Raw genomic sequence first — 17,824 nt, forward strand, 5'->3', positions numbered from 1 at the left:
ATGTTTTGATAAATAGGGTTTGGTGTCTTTCCCCTGGGTGCTCTGGGCTGTAACTCTGGTACTGCAGAACTGAGGTTTGCATCCTGCCAAGATCAGGCTTCAGAGTGGCATTTATTTTTTTCCTAGAAGTGAACATGTGCTTTTGCTGGCCAGCTCTGTCAGAGCACCATCTCTTTCTGACTTACGATGTTAAGATTGTTTATATATATATATAATATTTACAAGGGCATCAGCAGCCACCTCACCCATCCCAAGTGTCACATCCCTTGATAAACTTCAATGTCACAATAAATCCTCAAATACAATAGTTCCTCCCAGAACTAATATAATTATGGATTTCACAAGTCAACTCTGCAACCACAGACAAAATTTGTCCCCTGCCTGACATCCCTTTTGCTATGGGCACAGCAGTGTGGTCTGGGGGCTGTGTATCTGGCAAGCTAGGAAGAGGGAATCCCAGCTCTGCTGTAGCCAGCGGGTGTTTCCCTGCAGTCAGCATTTCATCACGGCAGGGCTGTCCTGGAGTGAGCAGGGGGTTGTTTTCCTGCCCTTTCCATCCACAGGGAAGGGAAACCATTGCACCCAGGTTGGAATTAGACAAGGTGAGGCACTGAGCCTTTGCTCAGTGCTGCATTTCTGTGACACTTTCTTTTGACAATTTACAGCCACTACTGTGGTGCCACAGCTGATGCACTTGGACAACAGAGCCAGCGATCTCAGAAGGCTGTTCAGGAGCCCCAGCTCTTCTTCACTTATTAAAGGGAGCCTAGAGAGATTAGGCTACAAATGGAGATGCCTTAATTAATTTCCTCTCAATTAGACAGCATGAATCTGACCCTAAATACCCTTCTAGACACACTGAATTAGTACTAACTTAAACTCAGGTCTGGAAGAGCCCTTCTCAGCTGTTAGTTCTCTGGGAACCACATTGAGCCCCAAAAATATCCAGGGCTGTTTATTTGTCTTGACCCAAGACACACAGACCAGCAGAACTCCTTCCCAGCCTTGCAATAAACACAGACCCTTGAGAGACATTGGTGGGTTTTGTTCTGTTACAAGTAATAAACCACAGATGGAGAAAACACCAGTGGCACTTGAGTACCATAGCCCTGTGCCAGCAGGAGAGAAGTGAAAGGGCCGAGCCCAACTTCAAAATTGCATTGTATCCTCAGACTGGAACAAAAAGCAGGGAAAGGACTCCTCCATGGCCCTGGATCTGTCACTTGTGACCAGCCTGAGTGTGGGAGCAGGATGCATCAAGCAGGCAGCACTAGCTGGGTAATGACCAAGGAAATGGAACCATTTTTCCGACCATTGAGTAGGATGGATCTCACCATCTCTGCTGGACCTGGTTCGTGTTTGGTGTCATCAGGTTAAAAGAGTTTTATATCATCAAGTCGAAGGAGTCCCAAATGGGAATGAGGACCTGTCATCCACTCCAGAGGTAACTTTTGCCAGAACTGACCAGCTGTGAGAACACAAGCCTGCTGCAAGGCTCCAGAGGCCACCAGTGTGTTCTGGGGGTGACCCAGCAGCTCTGGGACAGGAGACAGTTCTGAAGTCACTGAGGACTGAGTGAACACAATTCTCTGTACCATGCTGCTTGTAGCAGCTTTTATTTTGGCTTCTGCAGGTAGAGGGACATGGGTAGAGATCCTGCTGAGACAAAAGACTGTGTGTATGCTTGCCTTCATTTTATTCTTTGGCCTGACATGATTTTTAACAATTATTTAAATATCTGTTTTTCAAATAACTATAAATCCAGAGAAGCTGCTGGTTGGGCATGGTGACTGAACCCAGAAGAATGTAACAAGGTGTATTAAACACCCACTATTCTTTGCTTGGGGGAGATTTTAAGCAGGGTTGACATCTTTATTGCTTCACTTGAGGCAGCTCAGGCAAAAGGAAGAAATAAAAATCGGTGTTAACTTGGGTGCGTCCTGCCTTTGATCATTCTGAGTCACTCAACCATCATGTTCTTCTTTTACCTCTTGGCATGTCCAGAGGGGTTTGCAGCTCGGTTCTAGCATGAGGGGTAGTTTTGTTTCTCCCAGTGCCCTACGAAAATCTTGCACAATGCATGGAGCGAGCTCCCAAAATCAAGGGATCTCCAGCTGATACTTCTTCACATCCTGCTCCTATAATCCAAGAGGTTGCTTGAAGGATGAACAAGACTGGACTTGGTACATTTTACTGCACTGGGAAGGTGGAAGCATTCAGGTGGATGATGATGATGAGAAGCTTGGAAAGGATGATTTATAATCGAATTATTCTTTACTTTTGTTGTAGGTTGAAAACTTAATCAGCCATCATAATGCTGGCTTACTGCTGAATATTCCCCACAGAACTCCTGACAAGTGAGTGGTGTTGGGATTTTGGCTGAACAGTTCATCCGAGGTCACACAGCAGGTTTATGTTAAAGCAGAATTTGGAAGATCGCAGTTTGAGGTGCAGCTGCTGCTTCTTATAGAATCAGAGAATGATGGAATGGTTTGGGTTCGAAGTGAACTTTTTAAGTTCATCCAGTCCCACCCCCTGCCATGGGCAGGGACACCTTCCACTGTCCCAGTGTGCTCCAAGCCCCGTCCAACCCCTGGTCTTGAACACTTCTAGGGATAGAGCAACCATAGCTTCTCTGGGCAACTTGTGCCAGAGCCTCACCAGCCTCACAGTGAGAAATCCTTCACAGTGAAGGATTTCTTCCTAATATCTAATCTAAACCTGTCCTCTTACAGCTTAAAGCCATTCCTCCTTGTCCTGTCAATGCACAAAGGGGGATGTCTTATTCTAACAGAAGGAGGAATGGATTGAGCAACACATTACACACTGTCCTTTTAAAAAGCCACAAATATGCCATCTTCCCATCTTCAGGGGCCCTGGAGGGGTCAGAATTCAGCTGGGGTTTATATTCTTGCCATGTGAGAAAATGAGACCAGAAGTGTGCAGCACTTTATCCCTGTCTTGTTTACAAGCAGCAGGAGAATGTCCTGAGAAATGTGAGCAGCTAATTTTAGGTGACAACATAGTTCGGGCCCTCCAAAAGGAGAAGGAATGTATCTCCAGCCAGACTGCCTGGAGCTCCAAAGTTCCTGAAGGCAGTGGATGTTTATGGCATCTCCAGAACCTGAAATCTTTTGTGTGTAGACATAATCATCTGGTGTGCCACAAGCAGAGGTGGCTATCATGGACATGATTGTGAAATCCCCCATCTCATGGAAGAGGAGAAGCTGCATCTGGGGTGGTTTGCACTGTGCTAATGCTCTCCAGCCCCAGACCCAAGGGGATTTCCAAATGCTAATTAATTAGGAATCAGAGTTTTCTCTTTCTAGTAGTGGGGGCACAGGGAGCATGGAGGCTGATCTGGTGTTGCACAGGAACCTGAAAGGACCTAGATGAATTGCAGGGCTTGATTCCCAGGGAAACTGCCCTACCTTGGAGGCAGGAAGGAAAGAGGCTGAAAGAGGCTCCAGGATTACTATGTATTCCCTGTGTTTTTTTCCATCTTCTGTCTTGTTTCCCAGCACTCAGCTGGGATGGGGATATGCTGGGGCTGCATTGCACAGTGCCTGGGCTCCTGGCCTGGCTTTGTATTGGCCCAAAGAAGGTACCATCCCTTGTACCACTTCTCCCCAGGAAAGCTTCCTGACCCTAAGGAACGGCTCCATCTTTCTCAAGTCACTCCATATGTACAGAGGCTCCTGTCCAAAATCTGACTGCTCTGTCCCACCCTGGCCAGCAAGGATTAAGAGTGCCCTCTGCTGCACTCTTCCTTCCGTGGCAGTGCTCTGCTTGCTCTTTGGGAATAAACAAAATGACTCTTTATTACAAAAAACAACTTTCATGCTCTAAAGGTCTGCCGTGCTGGCTGTGCACAAGCCTGGTGCTGTATTTCAGCAGCAAACAGAAAGGATCATGACCCCAGATAAAGATGTGTGTGATCCTGCATCCATCCCAAAGCACTTTGGGGAACCTCTGCCCTTTATGAAAAACTTTCATCCAGAAGCTTTTCATTGCCTTATGAAATATGCAGCTCCTCATGCAGGAGTTCTAATCACGAAACTTTCATTCCCCAGAGCTGACAGGTGATGCACAGCCAGATGTGTACCTGACAGCACCAAACTACCCATCCCTCCCTCCTGCTCAGACTCTGAGTGCCACAAATCTCTGTTTCATCACTCCTCAGCCCTTGCAGCCAAAAAGGAACAAAGGGGGACTGTGTCATGAAAGCTGTGCCAAGCTTCATAATCGGAGGTAGAAAGAGGAAAAATTTAAAAATAATAATCCTGCGTTTACTGGGGTTTGATTTACCCACTTGGAAAGTAACCAAGCTGCAGGCAGCGGTGGCAGCCCCGTAACCGCCAGAGCCGCAGGAATCCACTCGTGCTCCCTGGAATTTGGGCATTTTTTGTTGCACCCTTTTGGGCTCCGTTCCAGCCTGTCACTCAGCGCGGGGCCCGCCCCTTCCAGAGGATATTTAAAGAGAAGCTGATGCACAGATTGCTCCAGAGAGACGGGAAACTCCGAAGGAGGGGGAGGGAATAGCCGGCAGTCTGGATCCCTGCCCTTCGCAGTACTCGGGATGCCTGGCAGCTTGGGGACAGTGCCCCGGACCCTGTTCCTGCTCCTCCTCTTCCCTGGCTGGGTACGTACGGCCCTGCAGCAGCTCTGCCTGGGCACTGCAGCTTCTTGCTTCGATGCATGCGAGGGCTTTGGGCTCAGAGACTCTTCCCGGCTGACAGCTGCTCCCGAGTTTCCGAGGGGAGCTGGGCTGGGAGCAGAGTGATGCAAACGTCCTGGGTACCTAAATCACACTGGGGGCTCCCCCGTGTAACGTGTGTCTTCCACGGGTCTCAGAGCTCCTGGCACGTGGGAACGGGTTTTGTTTCCTTCTACTCCTGGAAGCCAGAAATCGGCCCTGGTTGCTGTAAGTGCTTTTTTGGCTCAGTGAAACTGGGTTCACAGAGCCCCTTGCAGGGCTTGTTGAGGTGAGAGAGGCAATCAGTTCCTGGTTGGTGAGGTCTGTTGGATTGCTCCTAGCAGTACTTAGTGTGTGCCAGCCCTTTTCCTGCCAAGAATGCTAACTGGGCTGCAGTCTAAGGGAAACAGCTGCCATTTAGGGTGGGCATCTTGATTCTTACTCTGGCTCAGCTGTGGCAGCACCACATCGCTCATATAAACAATAACAAGTAATCCCACCACTGTGACTCTTGGTTACCACTCTGAGACAGGTGATTTTCCCTAAACCTCAATGTCAAATGCTCAGAAATGTGAGTTTTGACTTTCTTTAAGCATTAGGTTGGATTCAGTGACCTTTGATGTCTTTTCCAACCTTAATGATTCTGTGATGCTTTGTGGATTAAGGCAGAAAATGAGAGCTGTTACTCCTGAATCTCTCTTCTGTGTTGTTCAGAGGTGGGAGTAGCTCCAGGATTACTGTGAGTTGTGTTTAGGCTCATCCTGGGCAGGTGTCTGTATCCCTGTGCTCTGTCTGTGAAGGAGGTCCCTGGTTCTTGTCTCTCCAAAGGAGCTGTTATATGTGCTGCAGCAGCTGTAGGAAGGCATCTTTAGAGCCTGAGATGGAGAGAGAGCAGAGGTTATCCACAGTCATTTGGAGTTTGAAGGATGAATAGCTGTGTTTTGGCTGCTTAGTCTTGGAGCACTAAAAGAACCAGCTGAGTGTTTATTATATCACCTCTACCTTGCAGCATTAACCCCTGGCTCCCAAAGCTCTTTGCAAACACCTAGCTCAGCTCAAAATTCACCTTTTCCTGCCCTCTGAGTGCAGTGGGATCAAAATGAGCCCAAACATATTTTAAAACATCCTCTTTGGTTTGGCTCCCTTAGCTGGTTCCCTGGGCTCCTGTAGACATTGGTCAGGAATGAGAAATCCAGACAGTGACACGAACCTGCTGCAGTGGTGGAAGCTCACATTGCAGCACTCATACCTTCAAAAAGGTGCAGGGGAAGAGGTTTTATGTAAATATGAAGCAGGAAGAACATTCTCAGTTTTTCTTACCTGCAGGTAACTGGGTTTGATTTTGGCAGTTGGGAGGGAGCTTGTTATGGCTTGTCAGCTGAGCAGACAGCTCTGGGGAGTCAGAGGTGGAGAACACAATGGAGTAGAGCAGAGCAGGGGAATCCTCTGGTCTGAGTGTTGGCACTTCTGCTGTGGCTTGGCCATCACTCAGGGGTTCTGGAGGTCCCACAGCTTCACACACAGTGTTTGTGATGGATGCAAGAGCTGTCAGAAAAGCCAGGAGAGCCAACATTCCAGGCTTTAAAACCTTCTTAAATCCATGGCCTTGATCTCAGCTTTGTTCTGCTGCTCTCAGAGTTCACAGAAATGCTCTGCAAACCTCAACAGAAGCCAGGTCAAAGTTGTCGTGAACTTGAAGTCAAGAGTATGCCCGGTGAAGGCAGAAGTGAGTTTTGGGGCAACCCTTTCTGCAGAGGCATGGATGTGACAGCCTGGTCAGAGAGTAAGAAAACTAGATAAGTTTTCCCAGAATTGGCTTGTCAGACTTTAGGGAGCTGAAGATAAACAATGATAGCTTATTATTATAAACAACCTGCAGGTGGTGTTTTCCCACTCTGTTTTCCTGTTTTTCTCAACAATTATTTATAAGAATGGCTAATTAACAAAACATCTATCAGGTGAAATGTATTGATTATTGACCAGTCTGATCTATCTGTACTGGAACAGTGTATAAAAAGAGAGAATTCAAAGTAAAGTGAGGTGCTGTGCAAACTAGCCTTCTGGTGAGTCTGTGTCGTTTCTTACTTGACAGTGACACAGATGGAAGAAAATGAAATATTCTCTGAGTTGAATCCCTCTGGACCCAGGTCAGTGGCAGGTTATGTGGAAATATTGGGCTTTGTGTTACCTTTGGGTCTGCAACAAAGCCCTGAATTCCAATCCTGGCAGTTCTTGGGAACGGTTTATGGAGTTCTTTGGGGCAGTTTTAGGGTAGTTCTTTGGGCAGAATAATGAGAAGCAGCCCTTGGAAAGAATGCAGGGTGAAGGGTGCTCCATGCAAAACCAATATAATCCACTATTCAGCCTCTCTGAAAGAAAATTCAGTAATGGAGGGCTCAAGGAAGTTGGTTGAACATTGACTTTTTCCCACTTGAGAGCCTCCCTGGCCAGGCAGTTTTTCAGTGCTCTGGCTGTTGGGTGTATGTGAGCCAAACCCCATTCTAGCTCATTCCCTCCTCTTCCAGGCCTTGGAGAGCAGCAGGAATTATAAATAGCTTGGGCTGACTTTGCTCAGCAATAAAACCAGCAAACAGGAGCCCCAACACCTCCTGGGCAATGGAGGGAGACACATCTGAGCCAACTGGTGGGAGCATCTGGGAGTATTTAGAAGGGTCCTGAAAATCATGATGAATTGGGCTTTGGAGCTGATGTCTGGGGGAGCTGAGGTACAGCATAGGTGGGTGCAGGGTCACCAGCTGGTCTCTGATGCAACAGAGATCTGAATCCAGATGTTCTCCTGCTGAAAAGCAGCTATGATACAATGAGGAAGTGAGGCTGCTGTGAACAGAAGGTAAAACCAGGTGGGCTGGTTTATGTGCGTGAGTTATTAAGGAAATAACTAGTGCCAGCAATGATTAATGAGGATGGGGAAAAAACCCACAGAATTGTGGAATCATGGAATGGTTTGGGTTGGAAGGGATCTTGAAGATCATCCAGTTCTATCCCCTTGTCATGAGCAGGGACACCTTCCACTAGACCAGGTTGCTCCAAGCCCTGTCTGACCTGGTCTTGGACATTTCCAGAGGTGAGACAACTCAGTTGGGTTTAAAGCTGTTGCATTCTCTTATCCCCAAAGAGCTTGGTTTGGTTTGCATTTCAGCAGAACTATTTTGGGAGTGTTTCTTTCTATGGCCTGTGGCTGACACTGCATTGGAAAATGCTTGTTATCATTATTTTTTCTTAAGTGCATGGATTAAGTCTTTATATAGATCCCACATTAGGAATGCTTTGTCTCTTGTGTGGTCTCACACGCCCACTCCAACTCATCTGGGTTCCTTGGCATCTCCAGCAGGTGGAGCTGGGAAAAAGTAGGGAAGATTTCTGTATTTTTAGTTCTTTTAATGCACTTCAGCAGTTGGGAATTGATTCCTGGGACATGCCAAGTTCTGGTGCGTGGCTCCAGGACAGTCGGCTGGGAACAGTTGGGCTGCAGGCTGGAGAGGCTTGTTTCCAAAATACTTAGTGCTAGGAGTTATCCAGGAGAATTACGCTGATTCCTGTTGAGCAGGGAGACTCTAGAAAGACTCACCCCTTGGGACCACCAGAGGGAATGGCTGGAGCTCTTTCAGGAGTGGTTTAGATGGAGATCAGGAAAGGTTCTTCCCCTGGAGGGTGCTGGCACTGCCCAGGCTCCCCAGGGAATGGGCACGGCCCCAAGGCTGCCAGAGCTCCAGGAGCCTTTGGACAACACTCTCAGGCACAGGGTGGGATTGTTGGGGTGTCTGTGCAGGGACAGGGGTGGTATTCCATGATCCTTGTGGGTCCCTCCCAACTTGAGATATTCCATGACTTTGAGGGAATATTTAGCCCAATCCCAGTCCCACAGTGCTGTGTTGGTGACACAGCTGTACAAAGAAGGTTGCACATTCTGACCCCACATGAACTAAAGTCAGAGCAACAGTAAAAATAGCTGGAAAATTTTTCCTACTCTGATTAGTGACAGACACAATATTCAAGGAAGCTATTTCACAAGTGAGGGCTGGATGGGATCTGAAAAGTGCAAACAGAGCCATAACAAGACATATTTTTTGACTTGTTCCAGTTGTGTGTGCCCTTCCCTGCTGCCCTCAAGGCTATTACCAGCTCAGCTGCTGCTCTCCTGGGGTGACAGCAGAGCTGTGAGGGGTCTGCCTCACTGTATGCTTCCCTCTCCACCCTGATCATAGCAGTGCAGGATCCCAGAGTGTTTTGGTGGCATCATCCATGTGCCAGGGTTGTGTCAGCCCTGGGTGGGAGCTGAGCTGTGTCCATAATAGTGGACGATGCATGGAGCGGGGCAAGGGGGAATTTGGATGGGCAGGATCTGAACAGTAAACCCGGCTGCAGCTGGCACTGATGTTTCTGAGGAGGTTTCAGAGGATCTCTAGAGACCACATGTTCTGCACTGTTCACAGTCAGGTTGTTACATCTTGCCCAAATCTGCGCACAGCCAGAGCTGAGCTGGTGTTCCTGCTCTGAGCTGATGCAGGACAGGGATGGCACACACTCAGTGACTGGGATGCTGGACCCATCTGGGTTTTCCAGAGCAGGTAATCCTACTTCAGCTGGTCTCTGTTTGGTGTCTGAAGTGTCATGAAGCCAAGGGTGTGTTTCAAGGGCTGTCCAGTGAAGTGCTGCCAAAGGGGGGCATCTGTGCACTCACAAGGTCCCAAGGAAGGTTGGTTATGCTGGGTTCCTTGGAAAAAGGAGAGGGCGCATGTAATAAGGAAGAAAGTGTGAGATGCAGGGGACAAAATGAAACTTGCAAGCTTCTGGGCTGGTTTTCAGCATCCCCACAGTCCTACTGCCTGGCTTTGGGCAAGTCCTGTTGCTGTGCACATTGCTTTTTCAGCTTCCACTGGGTCTGATGCTGGTAGAGAGGCTTTGATGGTTGTCCTGTGTAAAAGCTGGAATTCCTTGCTGTTAATGATTACTACTTTATTGCTTCCAGAGAGGGTGAGCTGTGCTGGGGACTCTGAGCTACTGCTTGTCCTGTTTGGTTTGGATCTGCTTCCAAGAGACATCTAATTTTTTTTTTCCCCCCTTGAGCTCCAGATGAAATAGGGATGAGGAAAACATGAGTCCTGTGAGTACCTGGGAGCTGCATACACCCCTCTGGCTGGTCCCCTTCTCTTCTGGGATATCTGTGCTTTCAGCAGAGACATGTTTTTCCTCTCCCTATCCAGCTGCCTTGCAATAGACTCATTCTCTCCATGGCTTTTTGCCTTCCAGGTAGAACCACAGGCCTGCATGTTCCCATGCCAGTGTCCCTCCCAACCTCTGCAGTGCCCTGCAGGTACCAGCCACGTGTGGGATGCCTGTGGCTGCTGCAAGGTGTGTGCCCAGCAGCTGGGTGAGCTCTGCTCCTTGCACAGGCCCTGTGACCATCACAAGGGACTCTACTGTGACTTCTCAAAAATCCACAGAGGCAGTGGGATCTGCTTAGGTGAGAGCTGCAGGTTCTGTCCTTGTGTGTTTTTTCCATGGTGCCTCCCCAGAGCACCCATCAGAATTTCCTTGGCGCTTCATCCAGTGCCATGGTGGGAGATCAGTGCCAGCGTGGGAACAGCAGATCCCCTGGCACAGACACAGCTGGCGTCTCACAGCTCCAGCGAGGCATGAGTGGGGCTGTGGGACTTTCCTGTGTCTTGTGACAGTGTATTTCTGGCCACAGCATATGGGTGGGAAGAACTGAATAGCTCCTTCACCACATTGTGTCTCTGTGGAACATGAGAATTCCAGAGCCAGGTAATACAAACGCAGAAATTGCTTTCTCTCCCAACACCTCTTTTCAGCTAGAAAAGAAAAAAAATGTTTTTTTCTTTTAGTAGTTCCTTCTGAAGCAAGCAGAAATTATTTTGGTATAGAGGAAAATAAATATATAAATATATATATATATAGAGGAGTCCAGAGGTATTTCTGCAACCTCCTGGACTCCTCTGCCCCATCTCTGACAGGAGCCAACTTTTTTTTCTTAAATTCAAGATTTTCAAAATAGTCAGGAAGACCTAAGAGTTGGCAGTTTATTGTGAGTACTTAGGGAAATGTTTGGCCACAGCACTGGATGTCTCTGGAAATGATCCAGCGCCAACCTGAGACAGAATCATTGTATCATGGAACAGTTTAGCTTGGAAAGGATCTTAAAGCTCTTCTTGAGCCAGCCCCTGCCATGGGTGGGGACACTATCCCAGTTTGCTCCAGGCCTTATCCAACCTGGCCTTGGACACTTCCAGGACTGGGGCAGCCACAGCTTCTCTGGGCACCCTGTGCCAGGGCCTCAACAGCCTCACAGGGAAGAATTTCTTCTCAATATCCCATTTATCCCTAGCCCTTGTCTAACTGAGTCTAATTTGTTGGTGTTTAGTCCTTCAAGAAGTTTTTACAAGTTGCTTCATTTTCATTCCCCAGTTTGGGGAATTTTTTTGAAGCCATGGTTTTTGGAGCTCCTGGTACTTTCTGCAGACATTGAAACACCTGAGAGCTGAGGATTGAAGCTTAATAAGGCAAACACAGGTGTGATGACATCCAGCAGGTGTGAGCTGCATGCTGCCTCATTCCAAATGGGAATGAGGTGTCTGTTTGTGAAGAAAAGGTAGCAAAATCACAGGAACAATTTCCTCAGGAGTATGGGAGACACCATTACAAAATCTCTCCGTGAAGCCTTGAAATCATTCTAATAAAGGTGCTTTGTATTCATCAGACATCCAGGTTTGATCCAAACATTTTGGAGTGAGAGTCCCAGATCCTGCTGTGGAGGAAATCAGACTTGCAGACACAACTATCCTTCCTGGTTTTAAATAAGAAATTAAGCTTTTCACAGCAAAAACTGCAGTGAACACAGTCCAGGATTTATTTCTAAAATGGGCTGAGGATTTGGGCCATAATATCCTTGGGTGATGTTTTTATGATGTCCACATCTGTTGGAAGATTTTGGAGGGATTTTGGAGGCACTGAAGGAAGCTGGAGGAGTGAGTCAGAGGAAAGGAAGGATCAATGTTTTGACTTAAATTTATCCAAATAAGCAGATGTGCTAGAAGGAGAAAAGAGCTGAGGTATCAAGAGAAAAGTATCTCAGTTGAGACCAGTCTGTAGGCTGTATTGGGAGAGATGGGAAGGGAACCATCAGAGGGAAACTAATTTTATATTTGTGTAATATTATCACATTCCACATATTCCAGAGGAATCCTTTCCTTCCTGCAGAGACCTCGGAGTACCAGAAAGGTAGACAGGATCCTGTAGTAACGCTAAAGCAGGGGTCCTGCAGGTGATAGGGAGTGCAGGGAGCTGGTAGAGCTTTACAGAGCAGCTCTTTCAGCGATGCCATATCCCCTGAGGAAAAGGGCAAAAAGTCTCCTTGGCTGGGCTTGGTGGTTGGGTGTGGGTGGTGCCAGGCAGAGCCAGGGAATAAAGAGCTGGATCACTTAATGGGAGCTGTCTTTTCGGAGCCTTAATGGGACCAGGTCAGAGGGAAAGGGAGGTCATGGAGGGCAATGAAGGGCACAACAGAGGGATTGAGTTTGGAAAACAAAATCAACCCCTGGAGCAGGCTGCTATTCTTTGGGAGGGGAGGGAGGAGAGGGAACGGCATGATCTGCTCACTGAGATGGAAGAGAGTTTAAAAATAAGTATGAATGGTTGTATAGAGGGAGGGTGGATGGGTGGCTTCCACTTTAATGGATAAAGTGAGGATTTTGAAATGTTGAAGTTGGAGCACAGGAGTATTTTTATCCCAACGACATTGTAAAAGAGTTGCAAGATGAGATGCATGTCTTAATAGGAACAGTCCAGAAGGATTTGTGTCCCCTCAAGGGATAGGGATGGGATGGAAAGAGATTCTTACTCCTTGTTTGATTCAAACACTTTCTATCTGAAACAGTGTCCCTGGGCAAGCAGGACCTAGGGGAAAACAGATCAGGTTTCCTGGGAAGCCTCCACAAGCAGTCAAAAATCCTTCCTTTTGGTAACTTCCCCATAAAGGTTTGCGTGGATTTTTAAATTTGCTTTTTTTTTTTAGGATTCAGGATTGCAGAAAACAGCAGCTGCTGAAAACTGTCCAAAATCAAGATTTCTGACTTGTGAAAACTCTGAGATTTCAACATTTAATTTCAGGCTGAGAGAAAAAAAAAGATATTAAATTAAAAAAAAAAAAAAGGTATTTTTTTAAAAACCTCAAAATTTTCCATGACTTATTTAGAATACTCATTTGGCTGTGCCAAAACTTTCCCTTTCCATTCTATCAAAATATTTCATCTTCATAGTATCAAAATCAAAATAATTACCAGAGCAAAATGCTTCCCTCTGTGGATACTATCCCACGAGTACTTCGGTTGAGCATAAAGGAAATCTTTCATGTCAGATGGTTCAGTTGGTTCTTCTTGAAAACATTCTTGATCTTAATCAGCTAAGAGATTTCTCCTGGAAAGCTTCCAGTGCGAAAGTTCTGGCTAATGCAGTCATAAGAACTTGGGAGCGTTGTTGTGCCTGCAGAGTAAAGGTTCCTGCTCTGTGTCAGATATTGTTTCCTTTTTTTTTTTGCTCATTTAAGTTTTATTTGGAAGGAGGCAGAGACTGGAAGGAGGTCTGGTGATGAGAGATCCAGAGATCAGAAAAGAGAGAACTGGAAAAAATTGGGACTGAAAGGAGGAAGAGATTTGTGCATCATAGAGGGGCCAAAAAGGTCATCAGCCCAAAGTGTCATTTTCATTTGTAGGTACCATTTGCATGGGGGAACCAGCCGTTCTTAGAAGAGTGTTGCCTATTGGTATCCCAGGAGTACTGAGGAGCAAAGCCATGCTCACATGACATGTCAGGAACGTCTTGCACAGCACCACTGACTTGTCACTCTGAGCTGGTTGGGAAGAACTCTGACAGAGAAACAGGCTCTTTACAGGCACCAAAGACAAAATCATACTTAGTAGCTCATCCAGGTGGAAAAGAAATTTTTCTAGAGAATTTTGGGAGGACCAGCACTTCTGAAAAATCAGTGTCATGGGGTGCCTGGGGTCCAGGGAGGCAAATATGACATATGCAGCACTGGGATGGCAAAGCAGGGGAGGATGGGCTCTATCCCTCCTCAGGAGCTCTGTGTCCCCAAGGCAAGGCTTCAGCCTTCTGCTTACTCCTCCTTCTCCTCCTCTTCCTCCCCCAGCTCATGAGGGTGCGACATGTGACCTGCTGGGCAAGATCTACCTCAATGGGGAGAGCTTCCAGCCCACATGCAAGCTGCAGTGCATCTGCATGGACGGGGCCATCGGCTGCATCCTGCTCTGCTCCGATGACCTGCGCCTGCCGTCCCCAGAGTGCCCCACGCCCCGGAGGGTGAAGTTCCACAACAAGTGCTGTGAGGAGTGGGTGTGTGAGGAGGGCAGCGAGGATAACCGCTTTGGAACAGCCACGGCAGGTCAGTGGGGCACATGGGATGGGGCTGGGAGCTGTTTCCTGGGGAAGAGGGGTAGATTTGGAGCACTGACTGGTTTGGGGCTGGGGGTGGCTTTGTGCATCATCATGATGGGGGTGAGTACCAAGTGTTGGGTTCCAGAGCTAAACACTAGGTCCAGCCCACCCAGCTGCTCTATCAGTCCCCTTCCCAGCTGGACAAGGGGGAGTGTAAGAACCGTGTCTGGACGGGCTGTTTGGGTCCAATCCGGCTAGCTACAGACCTTAGCACACATGAGCTTACATGGATGAAGGCAAAAGACTGGAAGCGCTCTTCTCCACATGGGGACAAATGTCCTCTGCTTATTGACTTGGAGGACACACCTCAGACTCAGGCAACTCCCAAGATGGGAAAGAGGGTGTTGCCTGATGGCAGGAGACTTTTATATCCAGGGAATGGGGGCAGAGGAAGAGGACCACTGCCAGTGGGATACCAGTGAGGAGTGGCGAGGGGACACGTAAACGAGGGAAGAGACCACCAGGGCTGGCACTTGTTGGGGAGGAAAGAGGAAGACCGTGTGGTCATAGGATACAAATCATGTGAACAGTGCAAATTACCAAACACCCAGTGCAAACAACTAAATAACTATTTAGTGCGATACAACAGGGGAGAAAATAAATGGAAAGTGACTTGTAGGTTGAGATAAGGCAGTTTATTAAAGGAAAAGTGAAAGTTTGCATGTGCACAAGCAAAGAGAAAAAGAATAGATTTATTCTTTACTTCCCATCATCAAGTGGTGTCCAGCCACTTTCTAGGAAGCAGGACTTCAGCACATGGAGCAGTTGCACCAGAAGCCAAGCATTGTGAATAGCAATTTCCCCCTCCCCCTCTTCCTCCTGCTTTTCTTAGCTTTTATATCTGACCTGACATCATACAGTCTGGAATATCCCTGTGGTGAATTTGGGTCAGCTGTCTTGGTTGTGTCCACTCCTAGGATCTTGCCCACTCCCAGCCCCTTGATTGGGGGGAGAATGTTGGAGAGACATCACTGATGCTGTGCCAGCCCTGCCCAGCAGTAGCCAAAAACACTGGTGTGTTACCAACACCTTTCCAGCTCCCACTGCAGAGCACAGCGCTGGAATGGCTGCTCTGGGAACATCAACTCCAGCTCAGCCAGACCCGATACAAAGTGAAACCTCAGCGGTGCTATGGGAAAGCTTCTGTGTCCTGAAGTGTCCCAGCAGACCTGTCTGGAGCCGGGCTATGTAGGAAATGGCCCCTGCCCACCTGCATCCCCTTCCTGCTGAGAGGCCAAGCATCTCATGGGATGGGCCAGACGTTTGCTGATGTTCCTGAAGTGTTAAACTGAGTTGGGAGCAGCCATGGAGCTGCCACTCTTTGTCCAAAGCCCTAAGCCTTGCCTTGTGTCTCTTCCTCATGGCTCAGTTTTCAGGAAGGATCCAGCTCACAGGCCAGAGCTGAACAACCTGCAGGAGAACTGCCTGGTGCAGACCACAGAGTGGAGCACGTGCTCCCGGAGCTGTGGAATGGGCATCTCCACCCGTGTGACCAACAACAATCCCCAGTGCCGCCTGGAGAAGGAGACCCGGCTTTGCACGGTCCGGCCCTGCGACTTCTCCATGGAGAAAACCAAGGTACGGTGAGGTACGGTGCTGGAAGATAGGGGACACAGCACCCCAAATGCTGGGGACAGCCTTGGGAATGATCCTGGCTCTATGCTTCCACTTCCTCTGTGTCCCATTGCCCAGTGATGGGGTCAGAGCACAGGCCTCAATGCATCTTTCCTGTCATGTCCATGGTAATTCATCTGCTTTCTCCCTAGAAGGGGAAGAAGTGTGTGCAGACCCCAAAGCAGCGCCAGAGCCTCCACTTCGAGTTTTCAGGATGCACCAGCACCCGCTCCTACCGGCCCCGGTTCTGCGGCAGCTGCTCGGATGGGCGCTGCTGCACCCCATTCCTGACCAGCACGGTGGACGTGGAGTTCCGCTGCCCCGAGGGGGACTTCTTCAAGAGAAAAATGATGTTCATCAAGATGTGCTCCTGCCACTACGACTGTCCCCAAGACAATGACATCTTCCTGGCGACATATCAGCATTGGATGATCGGAGACCACGTCAAGATTGAGCAGCAATAGCCCTGTCTTGCCAGATCTGAGGTGTGCAGGAGCGCTCTGCAGTGCTTTCGTGGCTGTGTCCTGGCCAATGCAGCCTCTTCCCCTTCTGTGAGGGGCTGTGCCTTCCACAGCAGCACCATTCACACCAGCAGTCCCTGTGGTTTTCCCAATGAGCCGAGGGAGGAGCTGCAGCTTCTCCAGCCCCTGACCCCCATGCACAGTGTGCAAAGGTCAGTGAAGGAACCAGAAACAGGCTTGAGCTGCAAACTTGATCTGTATTCCTGCTGGCCAGAAGAGAGAGTGGTTCAAGATCATGTGGCTCCCGCCTGTCTCCAGACAGAGCACAATTCCTGATTCAGACCCTGAGAATTCTTCCAGCATTAACTGGGGGTAGACCAGGCTGCCAGACCAAGGTGTGTCCCCTGAAGGTGCTGCTCTGAGCAGCTTTTAGTGCCTTGATGAACATTTCATAGAACCATGGAGTGGTCTGGGTTGAAAGGCACTTTAAAGCTCATCTTGTTTCAACCCCCTGTCATGGATAGGGACACTTTCCACTAACCCAGGCTGCCCCAAGCCCCGTACAACCTGGCCTTGGACACTTCCAGGGATGGGGATGGGGCAGCCACAGCTTCTCTGGGCTGGTGTGGCAGGGCCTCACCAGCCTCACAGGGAGGAATTTCTTCCTAATCTTGTCAGAAATGGCACTGGGGTGGGAGAGGGACTGGACCACACAAGCTCACACATGCACAGTGAGGCTGCAACTGTTTCAGCTCTGGAGTCTTTGCTCTGGATGTTTTTAAGTAGGAGGAACACTTTGCAGCTCCAGTCTCCCTGGCAATTTTAAGGTACTGGCAAGAGAAATCCTCCTATTTGTAAATGGAGCAGATCCCATCTGGAGTTACTAGGGCAGTGCCATGGGGAGCTGTTGGCACTGGTATCTCCAGCAGTGGGACTTCTCCTGGCCACAGACTTGGCAGAGTCTCTCTCTGCCCGGAGAGGACCCCATTGCCAGCCCATAGCTCCAGGAAAGGCCACCAGCAGCCAGTGCCAGTGGTATGTCCAGCAGCACGTTGGCAGCTTTGTGGGACTGCTAAGGTCTTGTCAGGTGTGGAAAAATCTGATTTTTAGCAGAAAAACCAGGTACAGCACCTGATACTGGTTCTTAAGCCATCCTTGCTTATCACCATTGGAAATCATGAAGAATTTCTGTTCCAGCCAGGCAGGAGCAAGGCTTCACCTCACTATATCTTCCTACCCCAAATTAGAGCCTGATGCCAAGGGACATTCCTAGCTGTCCCCAACTGTTGCCCTGAATTTCCAGACTGCTGATACACCAGCTCAGGGTCCATGTTCCATCCCAGCCTCTGTTCTTTCTCTCAGCCTGCAGCAGCTCATGAATCCTCACCCTCCTGTAATCAATTTGAACTGTAAATAATTTATCTGATATTGTTTCTAAAGCCTTTGTACAGTCCCAGGATCCTGTTGGCACAGCCCTGCTCAGGCTGTTATTCCTCTCTGAGCTTCTCTCGTGCCATTCATACAGTTGCTGAGTCTCAAACCATCCTGAGGTTGCACTTTA

General features: G+C 48.5%; 1 protein-coding gene across 1 annotated transcript; it reads left to right on the forward strand.

Annotated features, from left to right (window-relative positions):
- Positions 1 to 4,579: 4,579 nt before the first annotated feature.
- LOC118695623 (CCN family member 2-like) lies at positions 4,580 to 16,646 on the forward strand. The gene is made up of 5 exons (XM_036397271.1): positions 4,580 to 4,642; positions 9,968 to 10,181; positions 13,884 to 14,135; positions 15,558 to 15,766; positions 15,955 to 16,646. Exons 1-5 carry the CDS (start codon positions 4,580 to 4,582, stop codon positions 16,264 to 16,266), a joined length of 1,050 nt encoding a protein of 349 aa, XP_036253164.1. The 3' UTR covers positions 16,267 to 16,646.
- The last annotated feature ends 1,178 nt before the right edge of the window (positions 16,647 to 17,824 follow it).

Source organism: Molothrus ater, chromosome 24 (assembly GCF_012460135.2).
Source record: "Molothrus ater isolate BHLD 08-10-18 breed brown headed cowbird chromosome 24, BPBGC_Mater_1.1, whole genome shotgun sequence".
In the NCBI taxonomy this organism is placed as follows: domain Eukaryota; kingdom Metazoa; phylum Chordata; class Aves; order Passeriformes; family Icteridae; genus Molothrus; species Molothrus ater.